The sequence below is a fragment of the Micromonas commoda genome, chromosome 3, assembly GCF_000090985.2.
Source record: "Micromonas commoda chromosome 3, complete sequence".
In the NCBI taxonomy this organism is placed as follows: domain Eukaryota; kingdom Viridiplantae; phylum Chlorophyta; class Mamiellophyceae; order Mamiellales; family Mamiellaceae; genus Micromonas; species Micromonas commoda.
In genome coordinates, this window is record NC_013040.1 from 514092 (window position 1) to 533563 (window position 19472).

The 19472-nt window shown below is 66.2% G+C and overlaps 9 protein-coding genes across 9 annotated transcripts; 6 read left to right on the top strand and 3 right to left on the bottom strand.

Moving 5' to 3' along the window:
* Positions 1 to 69: 69 nt before the first annotated feature.
* MICPUN_99395 (predicted protein) lies at positions 70 to 5638 on the top strand (the record flags this gene model as incomplete). Its single annotated transcript, XM_002500413.1, has 3 exons — positions 70 to 567; positions 1217 to 1403; positions 1764 to 5638. 3 exons carry the CDS (start codon positions 70 to 72, stop codon positions 5636 to 5638), a joined length of 4560 nt encoding a protein of 1519 aa, XP_002500459.1.
* A 564-nt stretch (positions 5639 to 6202) lies between these two features.
* MICPUN_80015 (predicted protein) lies at positions 6203 to 7201 on the top strand (the record flags this gene model as incomplete). The annotated part of the gene is made up of 2 exons (XM_002500414.1): positions 6203 to 6379; positions 6494 to 7201. 2 exons carry the CDS (start codon positions 6203 to 6205, stop codon positions 7199 to 7201), a joined length of 885 nt encoding a protein of 294 aa, XP_002500460.1.
* Positions 7202 to 7317: 116 nt separating this feature from the next.
* Positions 7318 to 8073, bottom strand: MICPUN_56834 (predicted protein; the record flags this gene model as incomplete). Its single annotated transcript, XM_002500849.1, has 1 exon — positions 7318 to 8073. One exon carries the CDS (start codon positions 8071 to 8073, stop codon positions 7318 to 7320), a length of 756 nt encoding a protein of 251 aa, XP_002500895.1.
* Positions 8074 to 8386: 313 nt separating this feature from the next.
* MICPUN_56835 (predicted protein) lies at positions 8387 to 9778 on the top strand (the record flags this gene model as incomplete). The annotated part of the gene is made up of 1 exon (XM_002500415.1): positions 8387 to 9778. The coding sequence occupies one exon, from the start codon at positions 8387 to 8389 to the stop codon at positions 9776 to 9778; it is 1392 nt and encodes a 463-aa protein (XP_002500461.1).
* Positions 9779 to 10046: 268 nt separating this feature from the next.
* On the top strand, positions 10047 to 11537 carry MICPUN_113552 (pfkB family carbohydrate kinase; the record flags this gene model as incomplete). Its single annotated transcript, XM_002500416.1, has 1 exon — positions 10047 to 11537. One exon carries the CDS (start codon positions 10047 to 10049, stop codon positions 11535 to 11537), a length of 1491 nt encoding a protein of 496 aa, XP_002500462.1.
* MICPUN_113551 (calcineurin-like phosphoesterase) lies at positions 11536 to 13479 on the bottom strand (the record flags this gene model as incomplete). Its single annotated transcript, XM_002500850.1, has 2 exons — positions 11536 to 13240; positions 13386 to 13479. The coding sequence occupies 2 exons, from the start codon at positions 13477 to 13479 to the stop codon at positions 11604 to 11606; spliced, it is 1731 nt and encodes a 576-aa protein (XP_002500896.1). The 3' UTR covers positions 11536 to 11603.
* A 456-nt stretch (positions 13480 to 13935) lies between these two features.
* On the top strand, positions 13936 to 14424 carry MICPUN_56838 (predicted protein; the record flags this gene model as incomplete). Its single annotated transcript, XM_002500417.1, has 1 exon — positions 13936 to 14424. The coding sequence occupies one exon, from the start codon at positions 13936 to 13938 to the stop codon at positions 14422 to 14424; it is 489 nt and encodes a 162-aa protein (XP_002500463.1).
* A 1006-nt stretch (positions 14425 to 15430) lies between these two features.
* Positions 15431 to 15880, bottom strand: MICPUN_107897 (predicted protein). Its single transcript, XM_002500851.1, has one exon. It carries the CDS (start codon positions 15861 to 15863, stop codon positions 15528 to 15530), a length of 336 nt encoding a protein of 111 aa, XP_002500897.1. The 5' UTR covers positions 15864 to 15880; the 3' UTR covers positions 15431 to 15527.
* A 1697-nt stretch (positions 15881 to 17577) lies between these two features.
* Positions 17578 to 18456, top strand: MICPUN_56841 (predicted protein; the record flags this gene model as incomplete). Its single annotated transcript, XM_002500418.1, has 1 exon — positions 17578 to 18456. The coding sequence occupies one exon, from the start codon at positions 17578 to 17580 to the stop codon at positions 18454 to 18456; it is 879 nt and encodes a 292-aa protein (XP_002500464.1).
* Positions 18457 to 19472: the final 1016 nt, after the last annotated feature.

Below are 19472 nucleotides of genomic sequence, written 5' to 3' on the forward strand. Positions count from 1 at the left end.
GCCCTGCCGAGCTGGACTTGGAGAAGATCGACGGATAAGGCTCACTGTCTGTGCGCTCCTCCAGGAACCATGTTCGCCGTGACCCAGACCGCATCCAAGGCGCTTCTAGCCGTGCCCTCGAAGGCCTCGAAGACGCGCACCGGCCGCGTCGTCGTCGCCGCGGCCGTTCCCCACTCCGCGGTCGAGTCCGGCAAGAAGGCGATGCTCACCGGCATTCTCGCGGCGACCTTCGCAGTGGGCTCGGTGGATCCCGCACAAGCCGCCACCGTGTTCGCGGGCAAGTACATCGACCCGAACCACCCCCACTGCCCCCGTGAGATCGACGCCGACGGCGTCATCTCCGGCGTGGACCCGGTGCCCTTCGCCAAGGGAAGGGGATGCCGCGGCTACAAGAAGAAGAACGAGGCTGCGGCTGTCGAGGCTGGGAAGATCTCCCTCTGGTCCATCAAGGGCGTCGTCTCCAAGGATGACGCCACCATCTTGATCGACTTCAATCAGAAGGACGGCAGCGGGGAGTCGTTCACGGGAAAGTGGAACGGCGTGGGGATCGAATTCCCCGACGGAAACGTTTGGGAGAAGATCGACGCGTCGGGCAAGCCCACCTCCGGCGCCATCCTCTCCGAGAAGTGACGCGCGCGTGGATGCCATGTTAATGTTACCTTCGTATAACATCAATCGCCTTCGACGCTCTCATCGCGCCCGCGCGTCTCACCCGTCGTCTCGCCGCACTCCCGCGCGCATCTCCGCGCCCCGTCGGTCCCGGCCGGCGTCCCGGTCTCGTCCGGGCCGTGACTCAACGCGGGCCTCGTCACCTCGTCACGTGACTTAACCCTGGCCTCGTCACCTCGTCACCCCGTACATGCCCCCGTTGGCGTCGTACTCACCCGAGAGTTGCAGCCTGTTGGCGAGGGCTCGGAACCCCGGCGAGTTGCGCGCCTCCAGCCTCGTCGCGCCCGCCGCCCTGATGTCGTCCAACGTCGGCAGCGTCGGGTTGCTCCAGTCGGTCCTCGGCTTGGCGGGCTCGGACTCGCCTCGCGCGCGATTCACCGCGCCAGCGCCGTGCCAGCTCTCGGGCGGGGCGTTCTCGTCGTAGTCGGCGGCGGGCTCGGGCAGTCGCACGTAGGCCCGTCCCCCCATCGCCTCCGCCACGCCACCTCCGTCGTATCCCCTCGCTCCTCCTCCGGCGCCTCTCTCGTTTCTGGTCCTCTCCCAGTAGGCATCCGCGCCGTACTTCTCTATGAACGCCGCGTCGGGCAGCTCGGACGTATCCGCGTCCATCAGCCGGCCGTTCGCGCGAAGCTCCATGAGATGCTGGTACAGGTTCGGGGGATGCCACGGGAAGGATGGACCCGCGGCGGTCATCTCGCTGGGCTTGCGAGCATCATCGAAGATACCCATGGCGCGTTCGTTTGGCGTGCGCCGCGGCAATGGCGGGCGTTGACCAACGGTCGTTCAAAACCGCGTTCGGACAGCTGTATTTTCGGGCACCCCCCTCGTATCGGGCACCCCCAGCCCCGAGTTGTGAAGTGTCACAACCGCGGCGAGCGCGGGGGAGCTTGAGGTGCGCGGGTCGGAATCGATTTCGCGCGCGCCCATGCCCCCAAGGAAGCTCAAACCCGAGCCTGGGCAGCGATCGTTGGCGGGTGCGACTCCTCGAGCCCAGCTCGTGGCCCCAGCTCGTGGCCTCCCCCGCCCCGAGGATCTCTCTCCACGTCCGATGCGTCTCCATGTTGATCCGTCTCCCTCCTCCCTTTCATTCGCAGTTTTCGGCTTCGCGGGCGCGGATCCGAAGCCCGAGCCAAAACCGGAGGCACCGCCCGCCGTGGCGAACGATGCTCCCGGGGCGGTCCCGGCGCGTGGTGGTGGCGCCGGCGCGATCGGCTTCTCCACAGCCTCGGGCACCGATCGGAAACCGCGAGGGGGATTCAGGTCGGCGAGTCTGGCGATGGCCGGTGCATCCAAAGCGGGCGTTGGCTCCTCGCTCTTCACCAGCGCGTCCTCGATGATGGTTAATCCGGACACCGTCGACCTGACGGCCGACGACGCGAACGAAGACGAGTCGCCGGGGAAGAGGCATAAGACGTCGCCCGAGGAAGGAAACGAGGAAGGAAAGAGGAAGGAAACGAGGAGGTACGACCCCGTCGAGTACCGGGAGAAGCAAAGGATCAAACGAGAAAAAGACGAACGCACCAAGAAGAAGAGGCAGGAGTGCAGGCAGACGTCCATCTTCGACGCGATGGCGGGAGCGAACGCGCCGAATCTTCGGGGCAGCGCGGATCCGATCCCGAAGGAGGTGTGGCAGCGCATCCTGGCTCACGCGCCCGTCTCCTCGCTCAGGGACATGAGGCTGGTGTGCAAGACGCTGATGAACGCGGTGGACGACGAGGGGTTCCTGCCCTTCACCAAGATCGCGCAGCAGACGAGACGGATGCGGACGATCGACGCGGATCGCGTCATCGCCGAATCCGCCGCGGGGAGGAGGAAGCCGCCAGCTGTGTCGGCGGCGGCGGGCGGCGGGCGGGTGAGCATCGGCGACGACCGTCCCGCGCGCGACGATGAAGACCACGCCGCGGGTATCATTCAACGCATCGCGCGCGATAAACCCTTCGCCACGCCCATGTCCGCGTCGGCGCTCGCGCGGGAGGTTGAGATTGGCGTTGAAAGGGCCGAGGCGCGCGACGGGAGGACGCCGGTGCCGGGTCACGTTCCCGGGGAGGGATTGGCGGCGACGGTGCGAGAACTCGCGGGGTGGAAGATCGTGGGCTCACACGGGTGGGCGCTGCTCGCGGCGGCGATCCTCGTCGCCGCGGAGGATTACGGGACCATCGCGCTGTTGCTCGACGCCGCGCGCAGGGCCTGCGCCCGCGCCGATCGCGAGCCCGACGGGGACCTGAACGGGGGCGACACAGCTGGCGACAACGAACGTCGTCATCACTACACGGGCGATTACTGCGCGAGGGAGGACCTCACGGAGTTTATCTCGCTGCTCGCCATCGCGCTGACGGTGCCGTCGCGTTGGACCCGCGGCGCGGTGGACGCCGAGGACGTCGTGCTAAGGGAGCCGAGCGCGTCGCGGCTGGCGCACCTGGACGCGGCGGCGGGGTACCTGGAGTTGATCCCGCATCGCGAGGCGGCGGGAGATTGGGGCGCGGACCGCGGTTCGTTCACCTCGCGGCTGACCCACGAGCAGCTCTCGATCGTGAGCGCGGACGTTAAGAAGGACGAGGTGTTGCTCGTGCGAGCGTTCGCCGGCACGGGCAAGACGACGACCCTGCTGGAGTACGTGAAGCGCAGACCGGGTTACCAGTTCGCCTACATCACGTTCAACCGGTCCGTCATGGAGGAGGCCTCGACCAAGTTCCCGAAGCTCAACGTGAAGTGTCTGAACTTTCACAAGATGGCGTACGCCAAGTTTGGATTCCTGTACCGGGGCGAAAAGTTTCTCCGAGGCACGCTGCGACAGTACCACGTCTCGAAGGCCATCGGGGTCAACGACAGCAGGGCGCTATTCGCGATTCGCGTGCTAAATGAGTTTTTGAAATCCGCAGACTTGGCCGTGGAATTGAAACACGCGGAGGCCATCCGGGCGGAAGTGTCCACTAAGGACTGGAACAAGGTGTACGGCAAATCCAACGTGAAAGCGAAACTCGGGTCGCAGTCGCCCGAGGAAAACCTGGTGGAACTCGTGAAGAACCTGTGGGACAAAATGTTAAATCCAGAGGATTCGAGCTTCCCGATGACTGACGCGGGGTACCTTAAGCGGTACCAGCTGGCGTGCAGGCGGGAACATAACCCCGTGCGATTGGACGTTAACTTCGATATACTCATGCTGGACGAGGCGCAAGACGCTGCTCCCGTGATGGCGGACATAATCCTGTCCCAGAAGGAGTGCGGCAAGATCCTGGTTGGAGATCCTCACCAGGAGATTTACTCGTTCATGGGCGCGAAGAACGCCATGGCCACCGTCGCGGCGACTGTGGACAAGTCAAAGATTGTTGAGCGTCGGTTGACTCGATCGTTTAGGTTTGGGTACGAGATCGCGGACGTGGCGAACACGTTGCTGAGGCTCAAAGGGGAGACCACGTGCTTGATCGGGTCCAGACGGGATTTGCCGGACCCAGTCTGGTCCTCCTGGTCGGATCAAGAAGAGGTTTCGGCTGTTCACTGTCTTCCAAGGCCGAAGGATGCCGATGGAGTGACGCTGACGCTGCAATCCTACGCACCCGGTTACGCTGCAACCCTACGCACCCGGCTCGGGGATCGGCCTATCAGGGAGCAGGGCCGACAACTGGTTGTGCTCTGTCGCAGCAACGCGTCGGTCTTTGACGTCGCGTCCAGAATTCTGAACTTGGGCATCAAAGACCTCAAGCTGGGATTTATTGGTGGCCTAGAGGGACAGAGACTTGGTCAGCTGATGGACATATGGCGGCTGGCTGTTCAATCCGATGATGAGCTTGATGCTATCACTGACTACTTCGTGAGCAGGTTCGTCAAGGAATACCTCAAAGCCAAAGAAAACGGGGTGAAGGACCCCGAGCCTCCCTTGCAGGCACTCAAGTCTTCTGCGAAGCTTTCCAACGATTTGGAGATGCAGACTAAAATCTCCATCGTAGAAAAGCACCGGGGCAATCTTCCTGAACTCATCGAAAAGTTGAAGAAGGTTGACGTGGGCACAAACCCATCCAATCTGAAGTGCGCAAACTACCTGCTCTCCACAGCTCACAGGGCCAAGGGTCTCGAATTCGACCACGTGCTGCTGTGGGAGGACTTCTTGGCCGTCGATCATTGCAGTCCCGTCGAATGGGATAGCAACGGGCACGCGACGCTGTTCCAAATTGGCAATATGTTCGGTGATTCTGAAATTGTCGGCGCTGATGAATTGAACTTGGTGTATGTCGCAGCGACGCGTGCCAAGCAGCGGCTGATTGTGAGCGATGCACTGAAGCATCTCATCACTGCCCCTCGATGCAACTTCGCTGCGACGTGGTACTTGCGAGATCGTGGTACTAATTTGCCCCTGACTGGGATGACTGAAGTGGAAGCAGCTGAGGATTGGGCGGCGAACGAGGTTTTGGCACAACGACGGGGCGGACCCGCACATTTTGCGACGCTTCGCTGCGCAACAAACACCTGCGATAGATGCGGGGATCAGTCGTATATGTTTCAACTCCCCGAGGGCTCGTTCCAAGCCGACGAAGTCGACAACGCGCCAACCTTGGGCATGGAGGTGCGATATGGACGAATCCGCCAAGGTATGGCCGACACAGACATTGGCATGGCCAACGCGGACCCTCACGCTGTCAGTACCGTTCCCATGATCGCGCCTTCGGAGAGCTACGCGTTTCGGCATAACAGGAGGATGTGCGGTCGCTGCGTGCGAACGTTCGCGGTGAGCAGGCGCGGCGCCGAAAGATATCTGGACGACGACACCGCCGGCGCGGGTGTCGAGAGAACCTGGGTCGACGATACCATCCTCGAGAACTTCGTCCGCCATAGCAACCGCGTCAATAACATCGACCCGATCGAGGGCATGTCCATGATGGACATCGCGAGCGTGTGCGCGGCGGAGAGGAGGGCGAGGGGAGAACCCTGGCGGGGGAAGGACGCGGCGGGTCAGCCGAGGCGGATGGCGGACTGATTGGATTTTTTACGCACGATTCACGTGACGTGACTAGTTCTCATACGAAAACGTTAACGATAAATAGATTGACCGGACTAGAAGACTGTTACCCGTCGTTCGGAAATTCGGACGGATGACGTGTCACGCGGAGAGCAAAGCAGGTGCCCGGTCGAGAGCCTCACGTGCAGATAAGAGCGGAAAAAGCGAGCGTCAAAAAGCGGCCGCGACGCGCTCGGCGGGCCACTCGGCGACGCGCGATCGCACCAACCGTCGTCCCGGCGATCTCCACACGTGATGGCGACGTCCGTTCTCCAATGCGCGGCCGCCCTCGGCGTCTCGCGAGCCCGCGCGGTCGGCTCCCGGCGCGTCTCTCCCGCCTCGCCGCTGAGGCGGGAGACGAGGTCCCGGAGCGGCGCGATCTCCGCGTCGCGCCCCGTGCGCCTCGTGCGCGCCGCGGCGACCGCGAACGACCCCAAGCCCCCCGCCAAGACGAAGGCCGGAGACGCGGGCAAGAAGGGCGCGGGCAAGAAGGACGACGATAAGGACGGCGAGTCCAAGAAGGTCGAGGCGAGGAAGGCGCTGATGCGCGCGCTCGAGAAGGGCGAGCCCGTGAGCGGGCGAGTCGAGGTGGCGAACCGCGGCGGCCTCATCCTCCGCATCTTCAACGGACGCTTCCGCGCGTTCCTCCCGCTCTCGCAGATGACCTCATCCAGGACCCTCGACGTCAAGCGCAGCAGGAAGAAGAACGCGCCAAAGTCCGTCACCGCGCCGCTCGCGTCCTTCGACGACGACGAAGATCTGAACATCGCCCCTCTCGTCGCCGCCGAGCCGAAGGAGACCTCCACCAAGGACGCCACCGTCGCCGTGCTCGAGGCGCAGGTTGGTAAGGTCATCGAGGTGAAGGTCACCGACGTCAACGACAAGAAGATCGTCGTCTCCGAGCGCGCGCTGGTCCAGGAGCGCGGTGTCAAGAGGCTCAAGCCCGGCGTCCGAGCATCCGCGCAGGTTGTCTCCCTCTCCGATTTTGGCGCCTTTGTGGAGCTCTCGCAGGACGATCCCCAGGCGCCCAGGCTGGAGGGACTCATCCACATCTCCGAGCTCTCGTGGTCCAGGGTGGCGCACCCGCGCGACATCCTGCGCGTGGGCGACGAGGTGGACGTCAAGGTGCTCGACGTCGCGCCGGCGGAGGGGAGGAGGCCCGCGAGGGTCACGTTTTCGCTGAAGCAGCTCCAGGCGGACCCGCTGCTGGAGACGCTCGACACGATCATGCCGGTGGCGATGCCCGAGCCCTCGGTGGACGAGGACGAACTTTTGGATACCCCGCTCCCGGGCCTGATGGACATCTGCTCCAACCTGCTGACGGAGGAGGGCATCGACGCGGTGATCCCGGGGCGGCAGGCGGTGGAGCAGAGGGTGGTGAGCCAGGATCTGGAGCTGTGGCTGACCAACGTCGTCGTCGAAGACGGGTACAACCTGCTCGCGCGCGCGGGACGGCAGGTTCAGGAGATCCACGTGGTGACGAAGCTGAGCAGGGACAGCATCAAGATGGCCATCAAGCGCGCCACCAGCGCGCTCAAGTGAGGCATCGGGGGTGGGGGTGAAAATAGATTCCTCGTCGCTCTCGACGGACAGTAGGACGCGCAGGTGCAAGACGGAAGACCTCGTCGTTATACATTACATACATCGTCGCGCGTTGCTCACGCGCCCGAGGCGGCGCCCTTGCCCCCATTCCCCGTCTCCTGCATCAGCCTCGCGTACGCCTCGCCCTTGTCCGGCATGCGCCCCAAGAGGCTCTCCAGCGGCCCCGGCACGACCCGCCACGACGGCGGCCTCGTCGCGTACAATCCGACGCACAGTAAAACCACCTGGAACGAGTGCGACGCGAGGAAGAGCGCCGCGACCAGGCACCCCGCGACGAACGCGCCGGTGACCACGGGATCTTCCCACGTCGTGAGCGCGATGATTCGCTCGAGCCTCGTCGCGACGTTCTCCAACGCGCGCTGAACGTCTCGCGCGTCCAGTTTCCTCGCCTTGGATCGCCAGCTCGCGCCCTTGGGCTCGGCGGGCGTCGGCTTCTTCTTGGCGGGCTCGGACCGCGTCTCGCCGTCGTCCTCGTCGCCGGACCCCTCGTCTTCTTTCCTGTTCGTCAGCGTGCACGTGCCCAGGGTGAGCAGAATTCCCGGGATGATCACGTAAGGGTAGAGCACCGCGTACGTAAAGGCAGCCTGCGCGGCCATGGCCTTGCGAGTGCTCCGCCAGGAGAGCGCGTCGGCGACGTGATCGACGACGGGCCTGAAGGGCGCGAGCGCCGCGGCGAGCTTGACGAAGGCGTCCTTGCCGGGCTGGAGGGTGAATATCGCCTCCTCAGCCTTGGTGAGCTTGGCGACGTTGATCTCGGGCTTGGGCGCGGCGGCGCCGGCGGCGCGCGCGTCGCCCCCCAGCGCGGCCACCATGCCGATCCTCGTGCCTCTTTTTGTAACCTCTGCCGGGGCGGTGGGGCTCCGGGCGGGGACCTCGCGGGGTCCGGGGGCGCGTTCGGGGTGAAGGCGCTGTCTTTCTGGCGCGAGCCGAGGTCGACAACGGGGAAACCCGAGCTCGGTCGAGGCGCTTCACGCGTCGCGAACTCTGCGTGCCGCTTCCTTGGGTGTTGAGAAAACTTCTGTTGGCTGCCAAACCGACGGAGCAGCCGAGCTCCGAACTGCCGAATGGGGCTCGTTTTTGGCGCCGACCCGCTCAGAGGCGATCGACACCGCCTCTCTCGACCGAATGACCCGTCGCGTCGGCATCGGCCTCACGGCCGGTCCCTCGCTGGCAACCATCGACGCGGCGCTCGTCGAGATCGACCCCAATCCCATCCGGCTCAAGCCGGTGGAGCTCATCGAGTTCCTCCCCGTGCCCGTCCCGCCCGACCTGCGGGCCCGGCTCGTGGTCGCGAGGTCGGGGGCCGCCGCGACCCCCGCGGCGATGTCGGAGCTCGATACCGAGGTCGGGAAGCTCCTGGCGGATGCCGCGAAGAAAGTCGCGGGGGCCAGGCTCGGGGAGGTGGAGTTCATCGCCTCGTGCGGGATGCCCGTAGTGCGGACGTCGGCGTCGTCGGAGGAGTCCAAATCTGACGACGGGGCTGGTGCTCCACCGGAAGTCGTGAGGATAGGCGACGCGGCCGTCCTGGCGCGGGACACCGCGAAGTGCGTCGTGTCCGACTTCGTACCCGCGGAGTCGGACGAGACCGGCGTCTTCTCCACCGCCGATGCCGTGCTGTTCCGCCACCTTCTGGACGACACGCGAACAGTCGAGTGGCATCGCAAGCCAACCGCGGACACCAGTTGCGCGTTGGTGGTGGTGCACTTCGGCGCCATGGCGTCCATGACCGCGCTGTCGGGCACCGGGCGGGTGCTCCGGAGCTTCGACTGCGGGCCGGGGAACATGGTCATGAACCTCATCGTGCAAAACGCGGCGGCGCTGGGCCTCGAGCCCAAGGATCCGAAGGACGAGGCCCTCGCGGAGAAACTTCAACAACCGGGGGGGATGCGGTTCGACGAGGGCGGGAAGATTGCAAAAGGGGGGCGCGTCTACCACGGCCGCACCAAGGACGCGCCGATCGACTTCGCGTGGACGGCGCCCTTCTTCACGCGGTCGCCGGTGAGAAGGGGCTCGGAGGCGGACTTTGGGATGGAGTTCACGAAGACGTTCGTCAATCGCTTCCCGAAGGAACCGCCCGTGAGGTTCGCCGAGGTGGGCAAGGAGTGGCGCAACGTCAACGACGTCGTTCGCACGGCTCTGGAGCACGCGGCGCTGTGCGTCATGGAGGGCATCGCCTCGCACGTGGGCGCGGTCTCCGGAAGCGGCAACCACCTGATGGGTCACTCCGGGAGCACCGGGAGGGTGCTCATCTCCGGCGGCGGCGCGTACAACTGGGCGCTGATGGCCCGGCTGAGGGAATTGGGGTGGAAAAACCTTCGTTTCGAGACGAGCACGGAGTGCGGCATTCGCGCCGACGCGGCGCAGGCGATGCGAGCGGCGACGCTCGGGTACTTGACCCTGAGCGGCGTGGCCGGGCCCGGGGATGGCGAGGCGGCGGAGGGCGCGGGCGGGGCGGCCCTCGGGAAGGTGTATACGCCGGGGGGCGACCCGGCGCCGGTGTTCGAGCCCGTCAAGTAGCACTAGCCAGTGTCCTCTCTTTGCTCTGTTATCCTAGAGCGTTTGGCGTGGGAATCTTTCCCAACCTGTCCACTGTGGTCCCACTGTGCCGCGCGGGAAAGTCCGCAAAGGCCAAACTGCAAACTGCCAAACTGCCGCGCGGCCCTGAAACAGCCAAACTGCCGCGGTGTCCCAAGCTGCGGTGTCCACCTTATCCGGTAAACTCCGCCGACCGCCACCTCACACTCTCGAGCAAGCGCTGCTCTCGTCTTGTCGACCCGTGGTTCCGATGCAATCCCTGCAAGCTCCCACGCTCGCGCTCGGCGTCTCCGAGGGTGCCAAGCGCCGCGCCGTCGCCGGCTCGCGCCTCGCCCGGCCCGTCTCCGTGAGGCATCATCGTCGGGTCGCAATTCGTAACAACGCCGTTTTCGCCGACGCCGACCAGGCCCAACGGTGGATCGACGCGTGGAAAGCCCGGCTCAACGCCCCCAGGGTCGTGGGAGTCGGCAGCGCCGGAGTGGACTACCTCGCGTCCGTCGCGGCCTTCCCCGAGCCCGACCAGAAGCTCCGCACCGACGCCTTCGAAACTCAGGGTGGCGGAAACTGCGGCAACGCCCTCACCGCGGTCGCCAGGCTCGGCCTGAGGCCATCCATCCTCACGAAACTCTCCGACGACGGGGCGGGCAAGGCCATCCTGGACGAGCTCCGCGACGACGGCGTGGACACCGCGCACGTCGTCATCGAGCCCGGCAAGAGCTCCCCGTTCACGTACATAATCGTCGATCGCGAGGGATCCACCCGTACCTGCATTCACACCCCGGGGCCCGAGTTCACCCCGAAGGAGATGCCGCTCGCCGCCATCGAGCGCCTCCTCGACGGCGCTTCGCTGTGCTATTTCGACGGCAGGCTCACCGAGGTGGCCATCGAGGTGGCCAAGGTGGCCAAGGCGCGCGGCGTGCCCGTGCTCGTGGAGGGCGAGCGCCTGCGCGATAATCTCCCGGCGCTGCTCGCCTTGGGAGACTATGTCTGCACCAGCGCCAACTACCCACAGGACTCGAATCCGGACGCGCCGGGCTTCGAGGCGGCGATGGTGGCGATGGCGTCCAAGCTCCCGGCCGCCAAGGCGATCGTCACGACCCTCGGATCCCGCGGCGCGGTCTGCCTCGTTCGCGCGCCCGCCCAAGCCGGGAAGGCGCCTTCGAGGGCCGAGTCCCTGGCCGACGTCGTGTCGAAACTCGAGAAGGACGCGGCGGTTGGTATGCCCGCCGGCTCCAGGGGCGTGCCGGTCCCCGCGTGGCCCGTGGTCTCCGACGCGGTCGTGTTGACGGACGCGGGCGACGAGGCGGCCGCGGCGCTCGGGGCGGTGGAGGTTATCTTCGCGCCGGCGGTGAAGCTGCAAAAATCGTCGGTGGTGGACACGACGGGAGCCGGGGACGCGTTCATCGGGTCGATGTGCTACGGCGTCGCGACGGGGATGGAGCTGAAGGACGCCATGCGACTGGGCGCGTACGTCGCGGCGAAAAAGTGCGGTTCGCTCGGGGCGAGGCCGGGTCTGCCGGACATCTCGGAGGTGCCCGAGGCTGTGTTCCAGGGCAAGGAGAAGCCGAAGGTTGCCGCCGCCGCGGTGAACAAGACCGCGTCGAGGCCGCCGGCTGTGCGGAAGGCGAAGGCGCCGCGGGAGATGACCGACATCGACAAGGAGTTTGCGGACGGGACGAGGAAGTCGATCGCGCCGGGTCTGAGCAAGTGGATGCTGAAGTTGGGACGCAGGTATCAGTGAAGGGTTAAAAAATCTGTTATTGAAACATCGGTGTAGTGCTACTCGTTGAACATGCTCTCGTCGCGCTTAGTTCTTAACGACCGCCTTGGGGTTGATGGCGCGGGTGGAGATGCCCATGACCTGTCCGGCGGTGCCGGTGTAAGGGCCGTAGGAGGAGAGCACGTTGAGCTCGACCTCCTCGCCCTTCATCTTCTGGAAGTAGTTCTTGGCCGCCTTGACGCGGCGCATCTCCTTCATGCGGTACATCTTGTTGCGGACAACCTTGCGCCAGTAGGAACCGTCCTCGTTGGGCTGCACCACGGTCACGTCGCCGGTCTCGTCGTCGAACAGGCACAGGCAGTCGCCACCCCACTCGTCGTCGATCACCGCCACGCGGCGGTTCTCCAGCTCGTCGCGGGAGACCACCATGCCGAGCGGCGCCAGCGTGGAGGGATCGTACTCGATGATCATGCCGTTGTGGCCGCCGAGCACGGCGCCGTCCTTCATGTACCACCACTTGACCGGGTCCCTGGAGGAAAAGTCGCCCTCCACGACGCCGAGGGTTCCGGAGGCGCACGGCTCGTTCACGCGGCAACCGTCGTCTTCCTTGGGCACGTACGCAGAGAACCAGAGGTCGTGGTCGTAGTCCTCGTGCTCGTGCGCGAAGGTCATGACGGAGCACCCGCGGATGTCCTGCTCGTCCGCGGGGGTGGGATCGTCGAGGTTGACCTCGCACTCGTCGGAGAACATGACGGTGGCGTCCAGGCGGACGACGCCGCCCTTGCTGTGGTCGACGGTGCACACCTCGAAGCCCTGGGAGTTTCCGCGGACGAGGCGCGACTGGCGGCGACCATCGCGGGAAGAGCGGGCGGTCATCACGCCGGTCTGGGCGAAGACGCAGGAGCCGCGGTTGTTACCGCCGGGGAAGGTGATGGAGTCCTCGTAGTCGTGCGAGAGGTGGAAGTGCGCGGAGAACCAGCCCTTGATCTGGGGGCTCTTGCGCACCGTCTCGATGAAGAGCTTGGAGTTTCGCTTGTCGTTGTGGTTGAGCCAGCAGCACCCGTTGACGACGTGGCACTCCTGGAGGACGCGGAGGCCGGAGCCGATGATGGGGGCGTGCGAGAAGCAGAAGATCTGCCAGCCGTCCTCGAAGGGGTGCTCCTCGATGGTCTTCACGAACCAGTCGAGCTGCTCCTGGTCGATGGCCACCTCATGCGAGGTGTACTGCGCGTCCCTGAACTGCGTGGACCCGAGTCCGACGATGAGAGTCTTGGGTGCGACCTCGTAGCAGAACTGCGGGGTCTCCTTGCCCATGTACTTGAGGTACGCCTCGAGGTTCTCGGCGTCGGTGGCGAACTCGTCGATGCCCTCGAGGTCGTGGTTGCCGCCGACGATGTCGTACTTGTGGCCGAAGCCGTCGAGGAACTCGCGCACCATCTTGAAGCAGTCGGTGGTGCCGGCGAAGAGCTGCTTGGACTCGTTGACGTCCTTGGACTCGCCGAGGTCGCCGAGGGAGACGAGGAAGGGGTTGGGGGACTCGTCGAGGATCTTCTTGATGTGATCGCGGCCCTCGTAAGAGTGCTCGGTGTCGCGCGGGTCCATGTGGAGGTCGCCGAGGATGGCGAGGGTGTAGTTGGAGGGGTCGCCGGGGGTGATGGTCAGGCTGGTGGGGGTGGCGGAGGCCTGGACCCTCATGGACGCGGGGCGCGCCGCGCGAAGGGTGGCTGCGATGCATCGGGAAAGGGCGGGGAGGGCGCGGTCAGTGCGCCGTTCGGGCGATCGAGCGGGCCAACTCGGGGGGATATATTCTTGGGTCTTCCGGGATTCGCGCGCGGCGCCATCAGATCCACGGGTGCCACTTGTACTCACCCTTCGCGTTGAGCGCCTTGGAGTTACGGCCGAGGTTGTACTTGGCCGCGATCTTCGCGGGGGCGGCGGCGCCGGTCATGGCGAACGCGGACATTGCGTAGTGAGTTCTCGACGTGGGTTGCGCGCGCGAGCAGCGTGCGAGGAGAAGTGGCTTCCATCGTCGCGCAATTTCCACCTCCAACCAGTTGCACAGCTGGCGGTTGCAGATAAGACGGGGCCAAGATTTTTTCTGCTGGTCATCAGCACCGGGCGATTCCTTGGGTCTGCGAACCAGGAGAGAAGGATGACAAATAGGGCTAATTCGATAATCGCTCATTTTCAAGGCACAGCGTTTACGGTTGGAGGTTTCGCGTGAGAAGAGCATCGTCCCTAACTGTTTACGTGTGCGCCTAAAGGTGTTTTATGTCATGAACAGCCCGTGCAATGTGTCTCTCCCCGGCTCGGCTCCTCGCCCGCTTCTCGCCGCCAACCGCCGACGCACTCTTCCGACGCGCCGCGCCCAACCGAACCCGAGGCGCTCGCGCACCCGCCCCTCCACGACCCACCTCGGATGAAGATCCGCGCGGCGAAGAAGAAGCAGAACAAGAAGGTCAAGGCTGCCAAGGCCCGCGCCAAGCACGCGAGGGAGCAGCGCAAGAAGGCGGCGGCGGGCGCGGGTCGGGATGGGGACGACGACCACGAGATGGACGCGGCGGACGCCGAGGTGAACGCCGCCGACGAGGACGTAGCCATCGCGGAGGCCGCCTCGGAGAACCCCAAGCTCTCCGGACGGGCGGCCCGCGCGCTCGCGGTGCAGGCCAGGCGAACGCTCAAGCAGAAGCTCTCGCAGCTCAAGGACCAGCGGCAGAAGATCGCCAAGAAATCCATCGCGCGCCGGGACGAGCGCAAGGCGCTGGGGGCGAAGATCAAGGCGGCCTTCCAGGTTTCCAAAAACAGCACGGGCGACGCGGAAGCTCTGCTGAGGGCGGCCGAGGACCTCCCCGACGACGACGACGACGACAACTGGGCCGACGAGGACGTCGAGATGGCGATGGACTGAGTCGGACCCGAACCTGAAGGACGAACCCGAACCCGACGAGGTAGCGATGCGACGCGAGTGGGACGGCGACGGCGCGTGGCGCGAGGACCGCCCGCCCCCCGCCCCGCTCCCCACCCCCGCCGACGACGTCGACGGCGACCCGTGCGAGCGACTCCTCGCCGCCGCCGCCGCCAAACCCCCGGACGACCGACACGGACACGGACACGGACGACCCCGCTCCGCGCTCGCGGGGGAGGTTTCCCGGCTGGAGCGCGCGTTCGGAGCGGCGTTCGCGGCGCGCGCGGTGGCGACGTGTAAAGACGCGAGCCTCGGTCGAACCGCGCTGCTCCGCGCGGCGATGGCGGGGGACGTTCACGGCGTCGACGCGTGCGTGCGAGCCGTTCGAGCGATCGATCCGGGGCGCACGGGCGGTGAGTCGCGGGGCGGTGACCAGTCATCGCTCGACGCCGTGAACGCCGGGGATAGGCACGACGTCGGGGCGCTGACGCTGGCGGCGTGGCGTGGTCACGTCGACGTCATCGACTACCTCCTTCGTAACGGCGCCGACCCGAACCGGCGGGATAACTTTGGAGTCGCCGCGCTTCACAAGGCGGTGGGCCACGGGCACCTGCGGGCGGCGACGCGGATCCTCGGCGACGGCGGATGCGACGTGGACCTGCGCGTCGGGGACGTCGCGAGCGTCGTGCCTCCGTCCTACAGGGCGGTGTCCAGGCACCAGACGGCGCTGCACGTCGCGTGTTATCCAGTTCCAAACGCCAAATTAGCCGCGGCGCTGCTCAGGTACGGGGCGGATCCAAACAAGCGGGACGACGCCGGCAACACGCCGCTCCATTACGCGTGCGGCGCGTGCGACGTGGCGGTGGCGCGGCTGCTGACCCGCGCGGGCGCGGACACGACGGTGGAGAATGGAGACGGGCGCACGCCGGGGGACGTGGTCCCGGCGGAGGGGTGCAACGAGGGACTGATGTTGGACGTCCTGCGCGGGCTGGATTAGCGGATCGGCGCTCATAGCTTTCTTGTCCAGAAATAACGATAGACTACGCTCTCGCTAGTAGCTATCCGAGTAGCGGACCAACGCGACCCTCCTCCGCGTTCAACCTCCCTCAGTCGTAGTCGCGCGCGGACTGGAGGTAGTACTGCCCCCCCGAGCGCTCCACGCGCTCCAGCCCGCGCCCGCCCACGGACATCTTCGCCCCGACCCGCCGCAGCTCCGCCGCGGTGAGATATTCATACCCCGGGCGCGAGTCTCGCTCCGACTGACAGACCGACTCGCCGCCGGTCGGCTTCGCGGCCGAACCCCCCCTCCCTCGGGCGGCGGGCGGCGCGTTGGCCGTCTCCGCCGCGACCGCCACCGCCGCGTTCAGCGCCCCGCTCACGCCCAGCGTGCGGAACGTCCCGGTCGCCCCCTCGCCCTGCTCCTCGCAGAAAACCTCCGTCATCCGTTGCACGCACCACGGCGGTATCATCGTCGCGCCCCCGCCCCCGCCCCCGCCGCCGCCGCCGAAGGAACCCCCCGTCCACTCCGCGATGTAAACCTCCCGCCGCGCCCCGTCCGCGGTCTGCGACGTCGCGAGCCTGAGCGCGTGCCTGCGAACGACGCAGTTGGCGAACGGCGTCGGCGCGAGGATCAGCGGCGGATCGCGAATTTGCCCCTCCGTCGAGCCCGGGTCGCCGCCTCCCCGCTCCGCCGCCTCCACCAGCACGTTGAACAGGCCGTGCACCGCCGCCGCGCCGCGGACGACTATCGTTCCCATCGCGTGCGCCAGCGGATCCCGCGCCTTGGCGCCCGGGCCGCCCAGCGTCCGAGGGCGCATGATGGGCTTGCCGTGGTTGTCCAGCGTCGGTTCATCTTCCGGTTCCTCGTGGTCCTCCTTGGACCAATCCTCCATGCGGAGCATCCGCGACGCGTCGAATCCCGCGCCGAACGCGCCGCCCCCCTTACCGTCGCCGCCACCGCCACCGCGCCTGCGCTCCTCGCCTATGACGTCGTACCGCACGCACGCCTCGTCCAGCGCGGCTCGGAACCGACCGCCGTTGGAGTTGGTGACGATCGCGAATCCCGTCTTATCGCACCCTCTCCGCGTCGCTCCGCCCTCGCCGCCCGCGTCGTCGTCGGAACCCAACCCGGCGCCCACCCCTGGGGCGCAGAAGAGCACCACCCTGTCGTCGTACACCACGTGGAACGCGGGGCAAACGCCGACGCGAAGGGAACCGTACACCGACGCGATGGCGTCGCGCCACGAGCTCCGACGACGGTCGAGCCAAGACCTCGCCCGATCGCCGCCCCTCAGGTGCATCGCCCTCGCCGTTTCTTGGTCCATCGGGTCCGCGGGGTGTTGAAACGAGCACAGCGCGCGCTGCAGGCGATCCACGCGGCGTCGGCGGCGCGCGGCGTCGTCGTCGGCTTTGTCGGCGGCGTTGTTTGCGTTTCTCTCCGGGGCTCCCGCGAAGGATCGGATGCCGGGGTGGTGCTCCGCGGCGCTCTCCGCCTCCGCGATCCATCGCATCGGTTTGGCGCTGGTGAACTTGGCGGCGGTCTTGATGGACCAGTCCATGGGTAGATCGGGGAAGGGTCGGCCGCGCGGAGTGGCCGGGACGGCGCGCGCCGCGGCCGCCGCGGCTCTCTTCGCGGCTTCGTTCTCCTGCTTGGCGCGATGGGTGGTTCCCGCGGCGGGGCCCGTGAATTTGACGCTGCCCAGGCGCTTGATGGCCCCCGCGGAGACGCGGGGAGGGGCGTTGGTCTCGTCCGAGCCGTTCACGGTCGCGACGTCGGCGAACGTTCGCACGCCACCCCTGCTTTTCCCGGCTCCCGACCCGCCACCCCGCAGGAGGCTCCCGAGATCCCCGGACGGTTTCCCCGCGGAGGTTCCCGTCCCCTTGGCGCCCCCGCGGAGTTTATCCGTCAGCGTGGGCCTGCGCGCGGGCGGGGCATCCGCGGCATCCTCCGCGGTGCGCTTACCCCCGGCCGCCATTCCCGCTCGCGTGCCCTCGGCTGTGCCGCTCGACGATCGCGACGATTTGAAAAGATGGGCACCCTTCTTCATTTTGGCACCCACCCGTCTGCAGATGTGGAGCGCGCTGCGAGCCGATAAGGAGTCCGTTTTCTGGGAACGCTCGAACCCCAGGTCGTCATAGCTCGTATCGCCGTGCGCCATGAACACCATCTGGCACCCACTACTCTTGAACAGAGACCCCATCGTCGTCAAGGAAGAGTCCGACGACGACCACCACAACCCCCCCGCCGTCAACGTCGAACCTCCCGCGGACGACCATGGGGAAGACGAAAAGACGGAGGATCTCGCAGGGAAGATGTCGACGATTTGGCGACCCAACCTCGGCCGGCTGTACGCCAGCGTCGCCGAGATGGAGGGATCGGAGAGCGAAGAGGAGAAGGAGGATGCGACGAAGAAGGGCGTGAAGCGGAAGAGAGCCCCTCGCACGAAGGGGCCGTGCGAGCACGGGGTGAAGTATCGGTCGAACTGTAAGGTGTGCGGTGCTTGTCCCCACGGGAAGTGGCGCTCTCGGTGCAAGGAGTGCGGCGGGTCTGGAATCTGCGAGCACGGTCGTCAGCGCTCTAAGTGCAAGGAGTGTGGCGGGGCATCAATCTGCGAGCACAGCCGTCAGCGCTCTCAGTGCAAGGAGTGCGGTGGGTCTCAGATCTGCAAGCACGGCCGTCGGCGCTCTCGGTGCAAGGAGTGCGGCGGGTCTGGAATCTGCGAGCACGGTCGTCAGCGCTCTAAGTGCAAGGAGTGTGGCGGGTCTCAAATCTGCGAGCACGATCGTATTCGCTCCCAGTGCAAGGAGTGCGGTGGGTCTCAGATCTGCAAGCACGGCCGTCGGCGCCATTACTGCAAGGAGTGCGGTGGGTCTCAGATCTGCGAGCACGGTCGTCAGCGCCATAGGTGCAAGGAGTGTGGCGGGTCTCAAATCTGCGAGCACGATCGTATTCGCTCACAATGCAAGGAGTGCGGCGGGTCTGAAATCTGCGAGCACGGCCGTCGGCGCTCTGAGTGCAAGGAGTGCAAGAAATAGCTCGACTCAAGCTGCGGCTGATTCAACGTCCTAATCGACAAACTAAAGTCCTCCAGGGCTCTCCCCGCGCTTCAGGTCCTCGCGGTATTTTTCCAACATCTCCCCGACCTCCGCCTTGACGGCGTCGTCCCACGTCTCCTCAAACTGGCGCAGCCGATCGGCGATCGCCAGCGCGTGTCCGCACACGCCGTCGCGAACAAAATCCGTCACCGCCGCCGTCTCCAGCGCGCCGAACCCGTCCGCGTCCAAACGCGCGTCCACAGCTGTGTCCACGCCGTCCGCGCGCCGCCGTCCGTCACCCCCTAAACCACCCTCCCTCGTCCCAACGTCCGAACGACACGACCCGAGGTACCCCTTCCCGCGACGCACGGGGAACCCGACGCCGCCAAAGGCGTTACAGGTGTCGGACAAAACGGCATCCAATCCCGCGAAGATCTCGTCCCCCGCGTCTCGATCCGTGCCCGTCACCCCGGCGCCTCCGAAAGTCACCACCGACGGCAGACGCCTCGCCACGTACGGGGTCAGCAGCGTTGAACGAAGGATCGATCCCTTGACGCCGTCGCCCTGCTCGACGGCGAGCGAGATGAGTCCCGGGAAGGCGCACTCCGCCAAGTCGTCGATAAAGTCGAGGGCGTTTAAAGCGCAGTCCTTAAAGCGCAGGTTCGACACCCGCGCGCAGCACCGCCGCGCCACCTTCGTCGCCGTCCTCAGCTGCGCCTCGTCGGTGAAATCGCGAAACACCAACGTCTCGGCACGAGGGGCGTAAGGGAACTTATCCAGCGGCAGCGCGACGGGGCCGTTGTACGTCAGCGTCCGGGTGTCCTCGTCGAAATCGGCTCGCCTCGAGCGAGACGACGAGACGAGCTCCCGCGCGCCCCTCGGCCGATCCTGCGACGACGGGCGCGTGATGGCGGCGGCGGCGATCGTCGTCGATGCGGCGGCGATCATCGAGGAGGCGGCGGTCCCCTCCTCCTCCGCGGCGGCGGTGGCCGCGGACTCCTCCGTCGCTCTCAGGA